This window comes from Humulus lupulus, chromosome 4 (assembly GCF_963169125.1).
Source record: "Humulus lupulus chromosome 4, drHumLupu1.1, whole genome shotgun sequence".
Classification (NCBI taxonomy): Eukaryota; Viridiplantae; Streptophyta; class Magnoliopsida; order Rosales; family Cannabaceae; genus Humulus; species Humulus lupulus.
The window spans coordinates 86,648,117-86,665,848 of NC_084796.1; the positions used below are offsets into that span (position 1 = coordinate 86,648,117).

Consider the following 17,732-nt stretch of genomic DNA (forward strand, 5'->3'; position numbering starts at 1 on the left):
GGGGTGCCTCGCTTCCGCCCTGAATGGGCATCGTTTGCTGTTTGGGTTGTGATTTTCCCTTCATGGAAATGCTATAACATTCCCTAGCAGCGAGGTGATCGCCTCGGACCGTACATATCCCTATAGAGGAGGGGAATTTGACTGCGAGGTGGCAGATAGAAGTTATGGCTTCAAATGCCATCAGCGTAGGCCGACCCAAAATTGCGTTGTATGCGGTGGGATAATCGATGACCACAAACTCAAGGAGCTTGGAGACAGTTTGGGGTCCCTCTCCCAAGGTTATTACCAACTCAATTATTCCTATCGCTGCTGACCCTTCGCCAGAGAACCCATACAACATGATGGAGGTGGCCTTTAGCTCGGTTACCGACAGCCCCATTTTTTCTAGCGTGGACTGAAACAACAAGTTAACTGAACTCCCATCATCAACTAGTAACCTCCTAACTCTCTGATTGACAAGCTGGGCGGTTACGACTAGAGGATCGTTATGTGGGAACTGGACATGACTAGCATCTTCTTCGGTGAAACTGATTGGTTGTCTCTCCAACCGCTGTTGTTTGGGTATGTGCTACTCTGGGACAAATTTGACTCCGTTATGAGACTTAAATTCGTTGATGTATCTTTTCTGAGCACCTCTGCTCAAGCTTGCCATATGAGGGCCTCCCGAAATGGTGGTTATCTCTCCTCCAATTATTGAAGGAGGGATGTCCTGACCCACCTGGGCTCCAGTCGAATTTGCTGGGACTTCTGGAGCTGATTGAATGTTTTTCCTGGAGGGTTGTTAGGAGTGACCCGATTTCAGGCATACTGAGCCAGGGGTTCGGCTCGGATGAGTGTCTCGATCTCATCCTTCAGATGCCTGCAATCATTGGTGTTGTGACCGATGTCGTTGTGGAATCGACAGAATTTGGATGGGTCTCTCTTAGCCTTCTGATTTTTCAAGGGCTCTGGCTTTTTCCAGGGAAGGTGGGCAAAATTCGCTAGGAAAATGTGCTCTCTAGTGTCTGTGAACTCGGTATAAACTGCGTAGACCGATTTGAACTTCTTCACGGGCTTGTTCTTCTTTGGACCGTGTTGGCCGCCCTCACCACTTCCCTTTCTCTTGCTTCCTCCCCCCTGGTTATTCTAGGGAACGGTTTGAGTCATTGTTACAACGTCCGTTTCCGCTCCAATGTGCTAGTCAGAGACTTGGCCGATTCCCGCAACCGATGCTCACGCTTCTTCCAAGTTTATCCATCTCTGGGCCTTATTTAGGAATTCATCCACGGTGCTGACACCTATCCTCTGGATTTCTTTCCACAGTTCGCCCCCAACAAGGATTCTAGTTCTCATAGCCATGAGTTTGGAACTTTCGTCCGCGTCCCTAGCTTAGGCCGCAACGTTGGCGAACCTACTCAGATAAGCTTTTAAGGGTTCTCCGGGCTATTGCTTCACGTTCACCAAGGAATCCGCTTTGACGCGAACTACTTGAGAGGCTCAGAATGCCCTCTTGAAATCGATAGAGAAACTCTTCCATAAGCTAACAGACTGTTTCTTACATTGCTTGAACCATTGCCTAGCTGGCTCGATCAAAGTCGATGGGAATATCAGGCATCTCAGCTCAGGCCCGATATTGTGGGCCATCATCAGGGTGTTGAACATCCCCAAGTGATCCGACGGATCTCCATCCCCATCGAATTTGGATGGATGGGGCATCCTGAAACCCGACAGGTACGCCGTTGCTGCGATGTTGGGGGCAAAAAGCTCAAGCTCGTCCCCCAAGTCGTATTCGTCTTTTCCCTTCTCTGATAGGAGCCTCTTCATTAGTTCCTCCATCCAAGCTAACCTTTCGAGGGTTTGGTCTTTGATCCCTGGGTTGTTCTGGGGCTGTTCAACAGCTCCCATCCCATTGTATGCGTTAGGCGGGTTATTGTCCCTCCAAGCTTGAGCTTGGTTTGGTGGGACATTCCTGTTGTCACATATTTTGGAAGGACCATCCTCTCGGCGAGCATGACATTCGTTTCTAGTCGGCTCTCCCCTCTGCGAGTTGAGGCGATCTCAAAGGTCAGTCTGTGGGGCAGCTCAAGGGCTTTGTGCCAAACTTAGATGATTTCCCAGGTCTCCACCAGTTCTGCCACTTCGGCGGATTTCGGTCCAATAGCTCCCATTGGAAAAGCTCAGGGCCTGCTGCCGAGGGTGAGGATCTAGGACATTATCGTGTGCTCGCGGGTGATGAGCAGGAACGACGGGAGGTAGGTTCCTCCTGCTGTTCCCGTACGCTAGAATGTCTCAAGCAGGGTGAGGAGGAGATGGATATCTTGTCGGCGAAGGAGAATGTCTGGTCAGTGATGCAATTCTAGTTCCGTCAGGTCGGGCCAAACTAGCCCGCGGTCTCTCTGTTCCAGCGCCTCCAGCCCTCTGCGTCTGGCGATCCGATCGCTGTGCGGGGGGGCTAGCCGGAGCAGGTTGGCCACGCGAGCTTCCCCCAGATCTCCTCCTTGAACCATCGCGAGCTCTCCTGGGTGCATTTGATGGTGGAGTCGAACTTGGGGTTGAAGTTCTGACTGATCGACTGACTCATTGATGGGCCCTGGGAAAATCATCAAACATAGTTTCCTGGCGATGGTGCGACATGGGCGCAGAACTCGGGGTTGAGGTTCTAACCGATCGACTGGGCCTGGGCCGACTATCCCGGCGGGACTTGTGAGTCCTGCTTTGCCTCTGTGCGATGTTAATGTTGGTTGCAAGAGGGGGTAGTCAGGCCAAGACTTCCTCGATTTGCTTATTTGCTTTGGCTAGATGACTCCTCAACTGCATGTTTTCCATTTCCACCGCCGTTAGGAAACCTGGGTTTGGATTTGGTGGTAAGGGCGCTGAACTCCCGGTGTCGTCATGGCCCATCGGCTGTTTCCCCGATCGTTGCTGGATCTCTGGGTCTTATTCGTTGGATACGGAGGTATGGTGAGCCTCCTGCCCACTATGTTGATCCGCCTCGTTACCATGTCTCGAACGAGTGACCACCATGATCAAGTTTTTGTGAAAGCACTAATCTAAATCCTCTCAATGAAAGCACCAAACTGTTGACACGGTTTTTCGCCAACAGTGAATTATATGAATAACTAGGATGAATTAATGCCTAATGATAAACCGTAATAAGAAAATGATAATACTCAAGGATGTTGGAAGTTGACTACGAAGAGAAAAATGATCACTCCTTTTTACGTGGTTCAGAGGTTAAAATACCCCTAGTCCACGAGTCAATATTATTACTGATTCTCTCTCTGGCTATTTTTATAGAGTATTTGCATTACAGAAAGAATCCAACCCTTTGCACTACCCAGGATCCGGGTATTTATAGGAGAATGATCTCTGGGTAGGTATTGGGGTCATCCCGTGATCTCTTGATCCTTCACATCATTCCTGTGACATTGATGATTCATATCTAAATTTTACACTGAGGTGCGGTCTAATCAATCAGATAAAAAAGGTAATGGGCCGCATGGCCTTAATCAGGTGCGTGATGTCTGATCACGCACGTTTAAATTGCATATCCGGGAATTCTGGAATTAAACAAACATGTTATGTCTGTTATAAGCACGTTTATATTGTGTGATCAACTTTACAAAGACCCTGGGGTATGTCAGGCCTCTGAGGTACCATGAGCTTAATGTAAATCTAGCTCGTGTCTTTTGGTGCCATGTTTATACAATAATTCCAGGTGATAAGCTGCTAAATGATTCATCAGTTCAAGCTATTCGTCTAGGAGATCGTACCAGATTTCCCCGGATGAATGGTGAACATGTGGCGTATTGCTTATGGCTTTTTGTTAGTTCGCTTTTCCCAAGCTACCTCAACAAAGTACGTGCTGATATTCAGGGCGTACAGGTTGTTAATTGGATATTATTTTATTGATTTTTTAATTAAATAAATTACCTAATTGAGTCTATAAAAGGAATGCTAAAAGAGAGTTGAAAACATAAGTTGAATCACAAGTTTCTGAGAAGATCTATTAGGTTCTAGATTATCTCTAATGCATAAGTCTTTTTCTAAGCCTCAATTTTTCTCTTCTATTCTTCTTCTCTCTGTATCTATCTCATGTGTTGAGAATTGCCCACCCTAGTCTAGGTGATTCGAAGGATACTTTGGAAGGTTGTGAAGAAAATTGAAGAACGATTCAGTTTCTTGGTAACACTCTGTGACATAAATGATACAAGGGATAGAGAAACTGAGGGAATGACTCATTCATTCTGCTGCGTATAATGTAAGTGTTCTTATCATTATTTCTCTTTGAATTCAATTTTAGAAACATGTTCTAGGTTGTCTCATATTAACTTGTTTAATATTAGATCTACATGAAAATAAATAAAAATCTTGTATAAGTTTCCTAACACATTGTTCCTAGGAAACAATACTGCCACTACTCTGACAAATCTTGTCCCTAGGATCCCCTTAGTAGCCAACACAGATCAGTCCGTACTATCGAATAAAGGACAGCTGTAAGGCTTGGCCATGCCCAAGCCGGCTCAATGGGCCTAGATTAAAAACATCTAATTATGTTACATTCTTTGTATTATCGCTCCGTTAGCGAGCAAATTGTAATTACATCCTTATTGGGCTCGGATTAGTCCAACCCAAGCTACTTGACTGCCTATAAATAGGGTCAGTCATGCACTGTAGCGAGGATCTCAGAATTTCTCTTGTAAGCAAAATGCTGCTGAACTTGTAGAAAAATTCCATTGTCAAAACTCTCTAAAGTCTAATATTAGTGACTCATGGACTAAGGCTCATTAACGCCCCAACCATGTAAAAATCTTGATTGTACATCTTTTATCATTTCTTTCTAGCTCTTATTTCATAATATATTTCTAGTTTCCAAAAAACTCGGTAAACATTTTGGTGCTTTCATTGAGAGCTAAAGAAAGTCTGAATCAACCTTGATCAACTGCGAAAATGGTGAACACAAGGCATACTGTGTTTGATCCTGCTCACTAGCAACAACAAGATAATGGAGAACCATTGCTTAATCAACCACTTCCTCAAGACCAACTAGATGACATGCCTTATCACGGGCCCCTGCCTGACGACTCCCAGAACTTTGGGGAAGGGGGTGACTACAACGAGGGCTATTATGAGGAAGACAAATGGGGTATGAAGATCACGAGGCCGAGAACCCCGTTGATCCTGACGAGAAGGATGTGGATCCTGAGCAAGAGGATCTAGAGGTGGTCTGTCTAAGACAACAGGTCCTAGATCAAAGAAGCCAGGATGGCTGAACAACAGGAGCCCAAGGATTAGCAGCCAATCCTTCAATCGTTCCTCCCCCAGGAACACAACCACCTGTCCCACCTATGAGGATTGGTGTGCCCAACAATGTTGCCCCTACTTCTCCTCTGGGACAATCCTCGCATCCCTGAGTTGGTCCATCAAATCCTACTCAAGACAAAGGGAAAGCTCAAATGGTCGATCTCGTCAAAAAAGAAAACCCCCAAAGAAAGCTCCTCCCGCTAAAAAAACTAAGGCTGACCCAGGGCAATTCCCTAGGAAAGAACGGATGAATCCTATCCCAGGACGGAATCATCTTGTCCTAGTGACTCATGGACTAAGGCTCATTAACGCCCAACCACGTAAAAATCGTGCACCAAAATTATCATTTCTTTCCAACTCTTATTTCATAATATATTTCTAGTTTCTGAAAAAACTCGGTAAACTATATGTGCACCAAAATTATGTACCAAAATATTACACCAAATGACATGACAATTTCATTTAACCGATCAACTTTATTTCAGGCGGGACCCATTGTTCCACAACAGTTGGTGTAATGTTTTGGTGCACATATCATTATTCATTTAGAATATGTCGAATGCAAAATCACACTCAGGAAGTGAAGGCGCACTCTCAACACGTGACACTTCATGTCAATTCCTAAAACATGGCCATATGAGTTCTGACTCAATCATTCAACCAACCCAAATTATAACTGCCCATAAATGCGAACAAGCTATCCACACAACACTGAAATCTGTCATATTTTGTGTGCTTAGTGTATCTTCCCTACTTTTCCTTGTATATAATTAGGGAAAATAGCTTGATTAACTGTAATTGAGAATGGTAATCGCTCCACAACCACCTATAAGTAGGGTTGTAGTAGTCTTTATAAAACAAAACACAGAGCAAGCCAAAACATTGCCAAATTATAAACCCAAGAGAACTTGAACCTTTGCAAGTTCCTCTCTATACATTGATTATGTTTAATTAACAACTAAATCAAGTAAAAATTATTTGTCTTGATTTACTTAAGCTCTCTTAATTTCGTTGAATAAAAACTGTCAACACACGTGAATAATTCTATAAGGACCCCACACCCAAATGTTCTAAGTTATAAGAATTTAATTAAAATTTGAATGGAAAAAATATGAACTCTTAACTATAATTAACTGGAGCTCAAAAATATTATAACCAACTTTGCTAATAAATAAATAAAATTATTTATAATTATACCATATATAATTTACTATTTTAGATCTTGAATTTGTGCATTTATTATCCTCTAAAAAAATGCTCTCTTCATTAATAATTGAGAATTAGGATTTCTTAAGGGAGAATAATCATCAAGTGTAATATAATCTCAAATATAAATTTATCACAAAAAAAATTAAAAAAAAAACTTATTTTTCATATTAAATTATTGTTTCCATTATAAAATTTTATTCTCGCATTGGAATATAACTTAAAATAAAAAAAAAGTTTTATATTTGTACTAGAATTAGTGTAAAGAATAGTCCAATTTTACATTGTTAAAAAAAATCTGTAATAAATTTGTTTAAGAGAAATGTGTAACATTTTTACACGTTAAATTTATTTTATGCATTTTCAAGGGCCAAGTCCGTTGTTTGATTTAAAGCATGGGTGGGTGAATGTAAATAAAAAAATTGAAAATTTATTTTCCCAAATAATTAAAACCTACATATTGCTGGCCAATTATTTTCTCCAACGAAATAGCCACGTGGCGGCACAACGAAGCTCAATGAAAGTCCAACAACCGCCGTACCCCTAAATTTAACCATATATACCACCTTTCTCTACGCCCATCTATCCTCGTATGACCAAGGGTATATCTCGTAATTACCTTCACATTCTGAGCCCTTTTTCGTTATTTCTAATTCTTTGATGCCTCTTCTTACAAAAAAAAAAAAAAAGCTAACCCTAATCTTGTCCCTTTTTTTAATCGCCGCCACGATTTTCGATCTGAAACTTTTCTCGATCAATTTGATCTCAAATCTTCGCTTGCATCTCCAAATCGACCTGGTATTCGATTTCTTTTCTTCCTCTATCGATTGATTCCAATTTTATCATTACCCGCTGTTTCCTTCTAATTCTAGGGTTAGGGTTCCGAAACATGCTCGATCCGCGATTAGATTCACAGATCTGAGAAAAATTGTTCATAGTTAGAGATTCTGGGTTCTGTGTATTCGTTTTCGTTTCGATTTCGTACCGATTTTTCGATTTTTCTTTCTGGGTTTCTGTATTTTGATTATTTATTGTCTGATTTTTTTATTTATTCATAGGCTTTGGTGAAATTGTATGCGGGTATCGCTGATTTTGTACATGAACGGGGTTGTATTTTCTAGGATTTTCTTGGAATTTGAAATCTAGGGTTAGGGTTTCCAGAAATTTGGGGCTTTTTTGCCTTTTTAATTGAATTGGGGGAAAGTCTATATTCCTGGAAAATCAACGGTTTTGTTCGTTATTGCCGCCAAATTTTAGCTCCAATCTTCCGATCGAACAGTACCATTTCGTGGAGATTTCTTTTGAGGTATAGATTAGATCTCTTTCGTTAATTTTTATAAAATACAAACCTGTTTGTTGTAATTATTCGTAAAAAAATTAAAAATTAAAAATTAAATTGGCAATTTTATTTTGGATTTTTTGCCAACTGGGTGGAACGAACACTTACCAAGTCAACGAGATAAGTCATTTGACACAAATGCCCTCTATTATATAAAATGTCTATATATAGTGACTAGTGACCAATCACCTGTTATAATAAAATATATCTGACAACAATACTTTTAATAATAATATGATGATATTTAAGGATACATGTAGAAGAAAATTTTCTTTTGGTTTAAGTGAATAAATATAAAATTTTATCTGAAGTCTCTTCTCTTACTATTGGCTTAAATTGCTTTCCATATCTAGAACTAAATATACTCGTCGCCCCTATGAGATGAAATTCAAATTAGTATCACTAAAGTTTGTAGGTTTATATGAATTGGCATTAGATAGGACTTAAACCAATGGTATTTGTATCAATTGCTTTTGTTGTTGATTGGTTCAATTATTTATTTACCTTTTGATAATGATTCATTGCTCAAGGAAGTAAGACGCAACAAAGTTGTATACTACAGTATTTTATTTGTGTCAAGTAGTAGAGGTGCATATTCGTGAGTGAAACACTTGTCTCAAATGTTAGCACATATAACTCAGTTATTTTAAATACCGGTTAAAGCATTCTGTATTTCTTTTTCAGATTTTCCCTTTTTTTTAAAGAAATTATGTCTATCAAATCTCGTTGTACTAGTTTGTATTTAGATATTAACCCCTTTTTTTGTTTTCCCATTTTAACTTAGTGGCTTATTTTTATTCTGCCATGCAGTTTATTAAATATGGTACAGAAGCGACCATATGATGAGGAAGAAATTTTCAAGGTTTCTTTCAAGCACCCAAGACAGGTTGAAGACAGCAAACAACTTTTCTCATTCTCAGAATCTGTTTTTTCTGAGAGCGCATCAGAGATGCCAAAAACTTTAGGTGAGCATGTTGTGACATTAACAATATAAGTAAAAATGGAAAGTAGCTATTTTTTTAAGGTGTGTTTTGTTGTGAGAGCATTTGGTCAGTGTATAATTGTTAGATCAGTGAATTCATTATGTATGCTGCTACGTGTAATGAGCTCAGGTAGAGCAAGAGCAAATGTACCCCTACGAGTTAGTTGTCAAATTCTCCTTTGTCATTTTATTTTTATTGGTTTTATTTATGTTTTTTGTTGGTTGGGGCGTCTTTACTTGTATCGCATAGAGTGATTGTAGCATAAGCTGATTCCAAATTTTGGGTTGGACTCTGAAAATGTAGTTATGACAATCTGTGGTGTTATATACTAAAACAACCTAATACATGGTTTCCTTTACAAGTTTTCTAAACTCACAGAGTTGTAATATGTAATTGGTAGAGGATGGATTCACAAATGCTGATAGCAAAGGTGATGGAAAGTTTTCCGGTGACATTGTTACTGATCTTCCAAAAGATTATGAGGACATTGAAACAAGTGCACCTGTTTCCATCTCATCATCATGGCCCTCCAGTAGTACCAGTGAAGAAGATTCTATCCCAGAAGCATACTTTCACATGTCTTTTTTCCCACAATATTTTATTCCCGAACGTCCGATTAGGACATTAGCTCACTGTGAGGACATTTATTCTTTACTTTTTAATCACCCTTCTCGGAAGTCAGTACCAATTGGATCAGATCATCAAGCTGAAGTTCCACCTTGGGGTCAACAGGGCACCTGTAAGATCTCATGTTGTTCCTATCTTTCAGAGGGAGTTTTAAAACCTGAATTTGAGGATGAACAGAGAATTATTGGTAAGTGCGTCATTCCAATGCCTGATTTTGCTTCACCTGTATATACTGATCCGAAAATTGGGAGTGGGAGAACTGATTGCAATTGTGAAGATGAGGGTTCTCTCAGTTGTGCTAGAAAACACATTATGGAAGCTAGAGAAGAACTTGTAAAATCTCTTGGGCTGGAGATGTTAATGGAGCTAGGTTTTTGTGACATGGGAGAACAAGTAGCCCAAACTTGGAGTGAAGAAGATGAACATGCATTCGATCAAGTTGTCTCCTCCAACCAAGCTTCCATGGGCAAAAGTTTCTGGGACAAGCTGTCCTTTGTCTTTCCCTCCCGGACTAAGAAGGAGATTGTCAGTTACTATTTCAATGTCTTTATGCTTCGTAAGCGAGCTGAGCAGAATAGATATGATCCAAAAAATATTGACAGTGATAATGACGAGTGGCAGGGAAGTGATGATTTTGGTGACAATGAAAATGAAATGACCGAGGACGATGATGATTCAGTTGTTGAGTCTCCAGTATATGGAGATGGCATTTGGAACCGGGAAGATAATTTGCAGTGCAATGAGCATATTGCTGATGATACTTTTGATGATAATATTAATTCTGATTCTAATAATGGGGGTGTTGACCAAAGTTCAGAAGAAACATTCCCTGAGAAGCTCAATCGTTCCAGTCCTGTAGTTCAACTTGAGAATAAAATTGCTTCAGATGAGAAACAAGATAGAGAGTGTCAAGACGATTCATGTACATCCTCTGATGCAGGAGGGCCATCACTAAGGAACCACATGCATTGTGAAAATGGCAATTGTGGCTTTAGGAGCTTTAGTAGCAATGGATATGTTTTGGAGCCTTGTGATTCTAAAGATTGGGAATTGGGATATATGACATGCTCTAGAAATAAGGTTGACTTCTTGCCAACTTGCAATATGATTGAAGAGGTTTTCGGAGAAGAGACCTTGAATCGCAAGGTTAGAGATGGAAAAAACTTAACTTTTTGAGAGACGCAGTCAGGCTTTTCAAGTCCTCTGTCGCCAGAAAGCGCTCAGAAAAATACGAGTTTAGCTTTCATTTTGCACATTACACACACAAAGAAAGAGGGGAATGGTAAGCCTCGTTGCTAATGTAAGGTAGTGTACTATAAAGCGATTTGTTTAGTTCTCATTTATATTTGTTTAAGCTTATTCTGGAATTAGAAAATTCCAATCACACCTTAAAGAACACAGAAGAGGGTATACTTTGTAAGGCTTCCCCTTGTTGGGGAGTGGGCTAGTTGACAAACAAGATATACTGATTGCAAGAGATGGAACTTTTCATATATATATATAATGAGTTAAGATAAAGAAGAATCATCTCTCAAGACTTATTTGTTATTTCTCCTTTGGACGATTTTGATGCTTGGGCAGTCATATTGCATGAAAGTGGTCTATATATATATGCTTGAAGTAAAGCGTATATTTCTGTGCATGTATCAGTCAGAAAAAGGACGTTATCTTCATTTTTTTAAGCTTTTCAGTACACAGTAATCATAACAAATAGCTAATGTTAATGAATTTTATACTTTATATGCATATATTTATTATTTAATATGGTCTGTGGAGCGGCTTGAAAGTAACCTTTCACAATCAATGCGTTTTTCCTATTTAAAAAAAACTGTTTTTCAAAACCAACCAAAATTAAACAAGTAAACACACTGTTAAATTTTCTGCTGCTATCTTGTTGCCTTTGAAAAGCACCATATTGAAAAGGGTATCTGTGAATGTAATCTTCTATGCAAAACAGTGCTGCACTATTGAAAGTATTTTCTTTAAAGAGCATGCATTTTCTGTCTTATTAATCATCTTTTGGAACAAACTAGCCTTTTAAAGACCAAATACTTTGTATGTATTCATGCTCACTCATGGATGACCTGATAAATATGATTGCTTTATTTTGACATTAGTGGAATGACATCCTTATAGTGCATAGTATAATTTTCCCCAACAAGAGGAAAAGGATTAAATAAAAAAGTTATTGTGGTGCTAAATATCAATAGTCCTCTTCAGCATTTTTTTTTTTTTTTAATAATTAATCACGTTTACTTTTGTGTACGTTGGAGGGAGTGGTAGTCTGGTAGACTATTGCTTAATGGGCTAGAATTTTTGTTTGGGAAATTTATATATTTATCTATAATTGCTAGTTTTTTTACTATTTATAGTAACAAACTATATGCAAAAATACAATCAAATTTGTATAAAACCCAGCCCAGTTGTTATCTCAAATATCACTCTCCTTTTAAAAATAAATTAACAAAAATGCTGAACAACCTACTTGAAGGGCTTGCGAGGGCTATGGGACCTTTTTCAATTTGTCACAAGCTAAAAAAAATGATAGCTCAACAATTTTTTTAGTCTGTCGACTAATTAAAAAGCCATTTGGTCACATGGTCCATGTTAATGTTTGTCTTTGAGGGAAGCAACGCAATTCACTTTTAAACCACATTAATCAAACTTAACTGTATATTTCAAATTTCTTTTTAATGTTATTGTTAATAGTGCTAATTTCCCTTCTAGTTTCAGTATTTGATTTTTACCTTTAGTTTGCCCATCTCTTGTAAATTTTTATACCTAAGTGATCTCACTATACTACACTATTTTGCTAAGAGCTCCTTTCTACTTATATATTGTATAAAAACAAGCACATCATCCTTTACTTTATGTTTGGCTCCAAATTAATTCAAGCGAAAGGATCTAGTGGTCCTAATTAAGAGACGTCATAAGTTGCTAACCCAATGCCTTGCCAACTTCACATGACCAAGGATCTTCATTAGTCGTTGTGGTCCAAAACTTAATAATAATAATAATAATAATAATAATAATAATAATGATGTACATATCTATATTAGAATATGTTCTTTTGTATATAGGAGGGTATAGTGGGTATAGTGTTGTGCTAATCAGAAAGGACAGTCTTCTTCATTAGCTCCCTCAAAGTCTCCAAGATTTTATTTTGCATTATTTCACTACCTACATTTATTTATATATTATATATATGCAATCTAGTAGTCTATCTATAATAAGTAAAAATGTATTATTATTATTATTATTATTATTATTATTATTAGGGGGGGAGGGAATATTTTGTTAGCGGGTAGAAATATGGGTTAGGAAAGAGGCACATGGAAACAAAGAGAAAGATAGTAGCAGTTCACTAGTGTTGACGCGGTTCTTCACCAACAGATAATTATACGAATAAACAGGATGGATTAGTGCTGAATAGTGAACCGTAATGTGAAAATATCGTAACTCTAAACTGGCGAAATTAGTATCGTGGGAAGGTTATCACTCCTTTCCTTTTAGGTGGTTCAAAGGTTAAAATCCCTCTAGTCCACCAGTCAATATTATTGATCTCTCTTGACTATTCCTTACAGGGTGTTTCTTTACAAAAAATATGCCAACCCCTTGCAATGCCCAGGGTCTTGGTATTTATAGGGAGAGGATACCTGGGCGTTGGTAAGGGGGGCGGGGGGGGGGGGGGGGGGGTTATCCCATGACCCTCTTACCTATCATGTCATCTCTGTGACACTGATGATTAATTCCTAAAACCTGACAGTGAGGTGTGGTATAATCAATAGGTAAGGGGGGATAATGGGCCGCATGGCCCAAACTAGTCGTGGGGTGCCTGAACACGCACGTTTATACTGCGTGTCCGAGAATTCAGGAATGGAATAGACATGTGATGTCTGATATGTGCATGTTTACATTGCGTGGTAGCCTTTACAAGGATTTGGGTGTCAGATCTATGCCGCACCTCGAGCTTGATGTAGCGCTAGCTCGTGATATCCATAGAGGTGGAGACTCGTAATAGCAGCTCCGGGTGGACGATTTATACGTGGTGGATTGAATTATGCCATTTTCCAGCTCGCTAATAACTCGTGGATATTTAGGGCGTACATTTGCCCCCCAAGCCCCTGCTCGTGACACATGACGTCATCTGTGACCACAGCGGGGGCTTTCAGGTTTCTTTTTTGACTCTTCATGTCCCGTCCACTGCGCAGGTATCAGACACGTGGAGCACCGTGGTTGGCGACGGTCCGGCTTCCGAGAATTGCATTAAATGGCCTAGCCTATCTTCGGCCGTCGTTTCGTCTCTCGCGTTGTGACCCTCGTATATCGCATTAATGCGATCGAATAGTCCTCATTCCTTTGCCTTTTATGTATATATAAGGTTGGCCACCTTTCGCATGAGCCACCCTTTATTTGAAATTTTTTTCCTCATCTTCTCTCCTTTTTAGCCTCAGAAGTCTTTCTTTTTCCGGTTATCGTCCCAGAGGTCTCTACGCTCCTGCCACAAGAGTTTCTCCGTGACTCCAATTCTAAAGGCTCCACCAGGACTCCGACTCCTACGCTCCTTGCGGCTTTCACACAGCAAAAGCACTGTAAGTCCTCTGCTTGTTGCACGTTTTGATGTTTCTCTTGTTAGGTAAACTTCTTTCTTAGTTGCACACTGTAGGTTGTTTTTTTGGCTGGTGTTTTGTGCGTAGGTTTTTATCCCAGGGGTATCGATCACATGATAACATGTTTTTTTGCGTAGGTTTTTATCCTATGGGTATTGATCATATGATAACATGTTTAGGAATGTGACGTATAGGACAAGATAATTTATGGGTAACTTTTCTGGGTAGCTTTTCGGAATGCCTGTTTGGAGAGGGGAAGGCGATAGGTTTCTGGGGTGCAAAACCGGGTAGCTTAGGGGTCACGCTTCCCAGGCGGTTTTGCTTTTTGAAACTTTCCCTCCAAGGCAAGCATTATCCTGACCCTCCTGACACACAAATCCCGAGCAATCGGGGATCCGTTGGGAACATAGGCGCGTGATCACAGCATCGCGTGGCCTCACGCACCGCGGGCTGAGATTACCTCAGCCCGTGTACGAAAATCATTTCACGCGCTAGATTCCCTTTTCTATTTTTAGGTCGCCTATCTAAACTTTCTTCATCTTTGTTCGCTAGGCGACCAGATGGGGCCCAGGAAGAGCATGCCCAAACAGAGCGCTGCCAGCTCGTCATCCCAGCAGGCCAGCAAGGGGAAAGAGATAGTTGCTGAATCCCCAATCCCCCACTTTGGTCCCACCGTGGAGAAAGAGGTCGAGGTGGGACCTGACGCCTTCTTCGAGGCAGAGAGGATAGTCTCGAAGGTTACGACTCAAGGGAAGGTCAACAAGATCTTGCTGTCCCATAACATCAAAATTGGGAAAGGCGCTCTTGTTGCCCTACCTCCCTTCGAGGGCGAGAGGAGCTGCATGCCCCTCGACAAGGAGTTCGTAGCCTGGAGCGACGAAAACCTCAAGGCCGGGGCCTTCCTTCCTTTGGACCAGTACTTCGCGGACTTTCTGAACTACGTGAGGCTGGCTCCTTTCCAACTGCCCCCTAACTCCTACCGTCTGCTGGCGGGGCTGAGGTACCTCTTCCTGAAGCATGAATGGGAGGTCCCTACACTAGCGGACATCCTTTATTTTTTCTGCCTCAAAGCTAGCCCGGATCAACGAGGGCGAGGCGACGGGTTCTACTACCTGACCCACTTTCCCAACTCTGCTGTAGTCATCGAGCTGCCCAGCCACCCCAACGACTTCAAGGACCAGTTCTTTATGTCGACGGGGTTTCGCAACTACAATCACCACTACTTCAATCGTCCTCGTAAGTTCTTTATATCCTCAGCTCACAAAATCGTCACTGATTTGTTTCTTTCCATGTGTATTGACTTGAATACCATCGTGCAGCCATTTTTGCGAGGACGTCCAAATTGGTGACCCTCGGGGGTCAATATGAGACCTTGGTGGGGCTCCCACCAAGCGAAAAAGACTACCGCCAGCTCGTGTCTGATGAGACGATGCTGGTGTGTAAGTTAATTTCTCCAGGCCAGACCCTGCCCTTGAGGAGGTCACGGGCCATCCCAGTAGCTCGCGAGTTGGCACCCATTCCCGAGGGGGGTGCTGCGGTGAATGACGAGAAGGACGAGGAAGACGAGGTGCCGCTCGTGCACCGGAAGCGGCCCCTCGAGGTTGTTCAGGATCCTGACGCAGATCGGATCCAATCCAAGGCAGCAACTGGCCCCTTCGGCCAAGGTAACCCATACCTGTTTAGGGACTTAAACAGGGCTGCCGTAGACCTTTGGCTCACTAGGTTTAACCCAAGCCAGCTCGTACATCGTCACCAAGATGACCCAGACCTTAACATAACCCTACTCCAGTGTGTAGATCAATTGGTGCTACCCTATGACACGAGCCGCCCTAGGGGCACTGTAGCAGTAGACAACACCCTGACTTTTAGGTCAGCCTTTTTTGAGGAGTACGGGACCAACCTTAGGTCGTGGCCCTCCCATCTGGAGGGTGTAGTCGCTCCGGGGCTTAGGCAGTATGTAGAGGAGTCCAGTCATGAGGCTGATCCGGACCCCGAGCCCCCTCTCATTTGCGAAGTTATAAACCTAGCGTCTCCCATAGAAGCTCTGCAGTCGGAGGTCGTGGCAATAGATTCCTCCTCCAGCTCAGAGGGTAGGACCTTTTCAATACATCCTTAGATTTTTCTTATAATCGAATAACCTTACATGTGTCCTAATGCTTCCTTCTTTTTGTTTCAGGTGAAGAGATGGCACAGCCGGAGACAACATCCTGCGGTCCATCTTCCAGGGGGGGAATCCTCCCTCCAGATCATCCGAGCCACTGGTCAAGAAGCCCCGGTTTACCAAGAAGACTCCTCCCGGGCCTGTCTCCAAGTCTCCCGCTAAGGGGAGGAGCCAGGGCCCTGCAATAGTGGAGAACATGCCTCCACCTCCTCCGCGACCTCCTGTCCCTGCTCAGGGTCAGGAGGCACCAACTGGAACCCCGCCAGCTCCCACTCCCACCGTGCGTATACCGGTTAACACTCAGGCTCTGGAGAAACTCCCCGAGGCCTTCCGAGGAACGGTCTACGAGACCGCGAGCTGTACGGTGGAGCATTACTACAACGCCACCCCGAGGGACTTGCGGGAGATCGAGACGAGGAGCCCCGAGAATGTCATGGAGTCTTCGCTGGGGATGAACATCACGGTAAGGTTACCTAGTTAACTTAATCAATTTTCTCTGCTTTCTCTTTAGCACATGCCTTACTATCTTTTCCTTTGCAGGCGACTTTGGCTCTACACCGCAGCATAGCTCAGTCCAGGGCTAGGTTTGACGAGATCAAGGGCGAGTTCCAGACTGCTCAGGCCGCTCTCACGTCTGCACTACAGCAAGAGCGAGATGCCAAGGCTGCCCTGACGACTGTCAAGGAAAGCGAAAAGGTCGCACAGGTCGCACTGGCCGCTGCAAAGGCCGATCTGGAAGCCGCATAGGGCGCCTTGGCCACGGAGAAAACTGATCTTGAGGCTGCACAGGCTGTCTTGGCCGCTGCGAAGGCCGAGCTTGAGGAAGCCAAGGCCACCCTTGTTGCAGAGAGGGCATCTTCCAGCTCCTGCATGGAATCCATGCTCTATCATTGCTGGGCCTTCAACCAGGATGGCGATTTCTCCTTCCTGGCGCCAGAGGTGTGGGAGCCCTTCCTCGAGAAGTTCAAGGCTCGTCTTCAACAGGAGGCACCCTCTGAGATCGGGGAGACTTCCGCTGCAGGCGAGCAGGAGACCGAAGGGGTGACCTCAATGGAACGGGCTGGGGGGGCCTAGAATTTTTATTTTTATTTATTTGTAATCTTTTACCACGAGGTTTTTCTCCTCGAGACAATTGGTTTTCCTGAGTTTCATTTTAATCTATTTTTACCATTATTGTTATTTACTTTTAGCGCATTTGGTAAAAACTTAGTTTGTGTTAATTTATTATTGATATTTCGTGCTTTTTTAGAAAAACATCGATTAATCAATTTAAATCAAATTCTAAGTTTGGGACCTAGTTGTATCCAGGACGTTGATTTTAAAAAATTAGTTCGCGTTAATTCTTTATTGATATCTCGTGCTTTTTAAGAAAAACATCAATTAATCAATTTGAATCAACTTCTAAGTTTAGGACCTGGTTGTTTCCAGGATATTGATTTTAAAAATTAGTTCGCGTTAATTCTTTATTGATATCTCGTGCTTTTTAAGAAAAACATCGATTAATCAATTTGAATAAACTTCTA

At 41.8% G+C, this 17,732-nt stretch overlaps 2 protein-coding genes across 6 annotated transcripts; both read left to right on the forward strand.

Moving 5' to 3' along the window:
* Positions 1-7,067: 7,067 nt before the first annotated feature.
* LOC133830604 (uncharacterized) lies at positions 7,068-10,973 on the forward strand. 4 transcript variants are annotated; one of them, XM_062260612.1, is made up of 4 exons: positions 7,068-7,440; positions 7,548-7,795; positions 8,639-8,793; positions 9,212-10,973. In XM_062260612.1, the coding sequence occupies exons 3-4, from the start codon at positions 8,649-8,651 to the stop codon at positions 10,612-10,614; spliced, it is 1,548 nt and encodes a 515-aa protein (XP_062116596.1). In that variant the 5' UTR covers positions 7,068-7,440; positions 7,548-7,795; positions 8,639-8,648; the 3' UTR covers positions 10,615-10,973. The 4 variants fall into 4 exon arrangements, with proteins under 4 accessions (XP_062116596.1, XP_062116597.1, XP_062116595.1 ...); XM_062260613.1 differs by having other exon boundaries at positions 7,068-7,287; XM_062260611.1 differs by having other exon boundaries at positions 7,068-7,795.
* Positions 10,974-14,140: 3,167 nt separating this feature from the next.
* Positions 14,141-17,465, forward strand: LOC133829064 (uncharacterized). 2 transcript variants are annotated; one of them, XR_009891495.1, is made up of 3 exons: positions 14,141-16,138; positions 16,225-16,672; positions 16,750-17,465. XR_009891495.1 is itself a non-coding variant. In XM_062259013.1 (2 exons), exons 1-2 carry the CDS (start codon positions 16,406-16,408, stop codon positions 16,954-16,956), a joined length of 474 nt encoding a protein of 157 aa, XP_062114997.1. In that variant the 5' UTR covers positions 16,230-16,405; the 3' UTR covers positions 16,957-17,465. The 2 variants fall into 2 exon arrangements, 1 of the variants encoding a protein (XP_062114997.1); XM_062259013.1 differs by lacking the exon at positions 14,141-16,138 and having other exon boundaries at positions 16,230-16,672.
* The last annotated feature ends 267 nt before the right edge of the window (positions 17,466-17,732 follow it).

Excerpts from the sequence above, each read along its gene's own strand:
- LOC133830604 (XM_062260611.1), top strand. The coding sequence starts at position 8,649 with ATGGTACAGAAGCGACCATATGATGAGGAAGAAATTTTCAAGGTTTCT. Across the intron at positions 8,794-9,211 it reads AGAGATGCCAAAAACTTTAG|AGGATGGATTCACAAATGCT; the intron begins GTGAGCATGTTG and ends TGTAATTGGTAG.
- LOC133829064 (XM_062259013.1), top strand. The coding sequence starts at position 16,406 with ATGCCTCCACCTCCTCCGCGACCTCCTGTCCCTGCTCAGGGTCAGGAG. Across the intron at positions 16,673-16,749 it reads CGCTGGGGATGAACATCACG|GCGACTTTGGCTCTACACCG; the intron begins GTAAGGTTACCT and ends TTTCCTTTGCAG.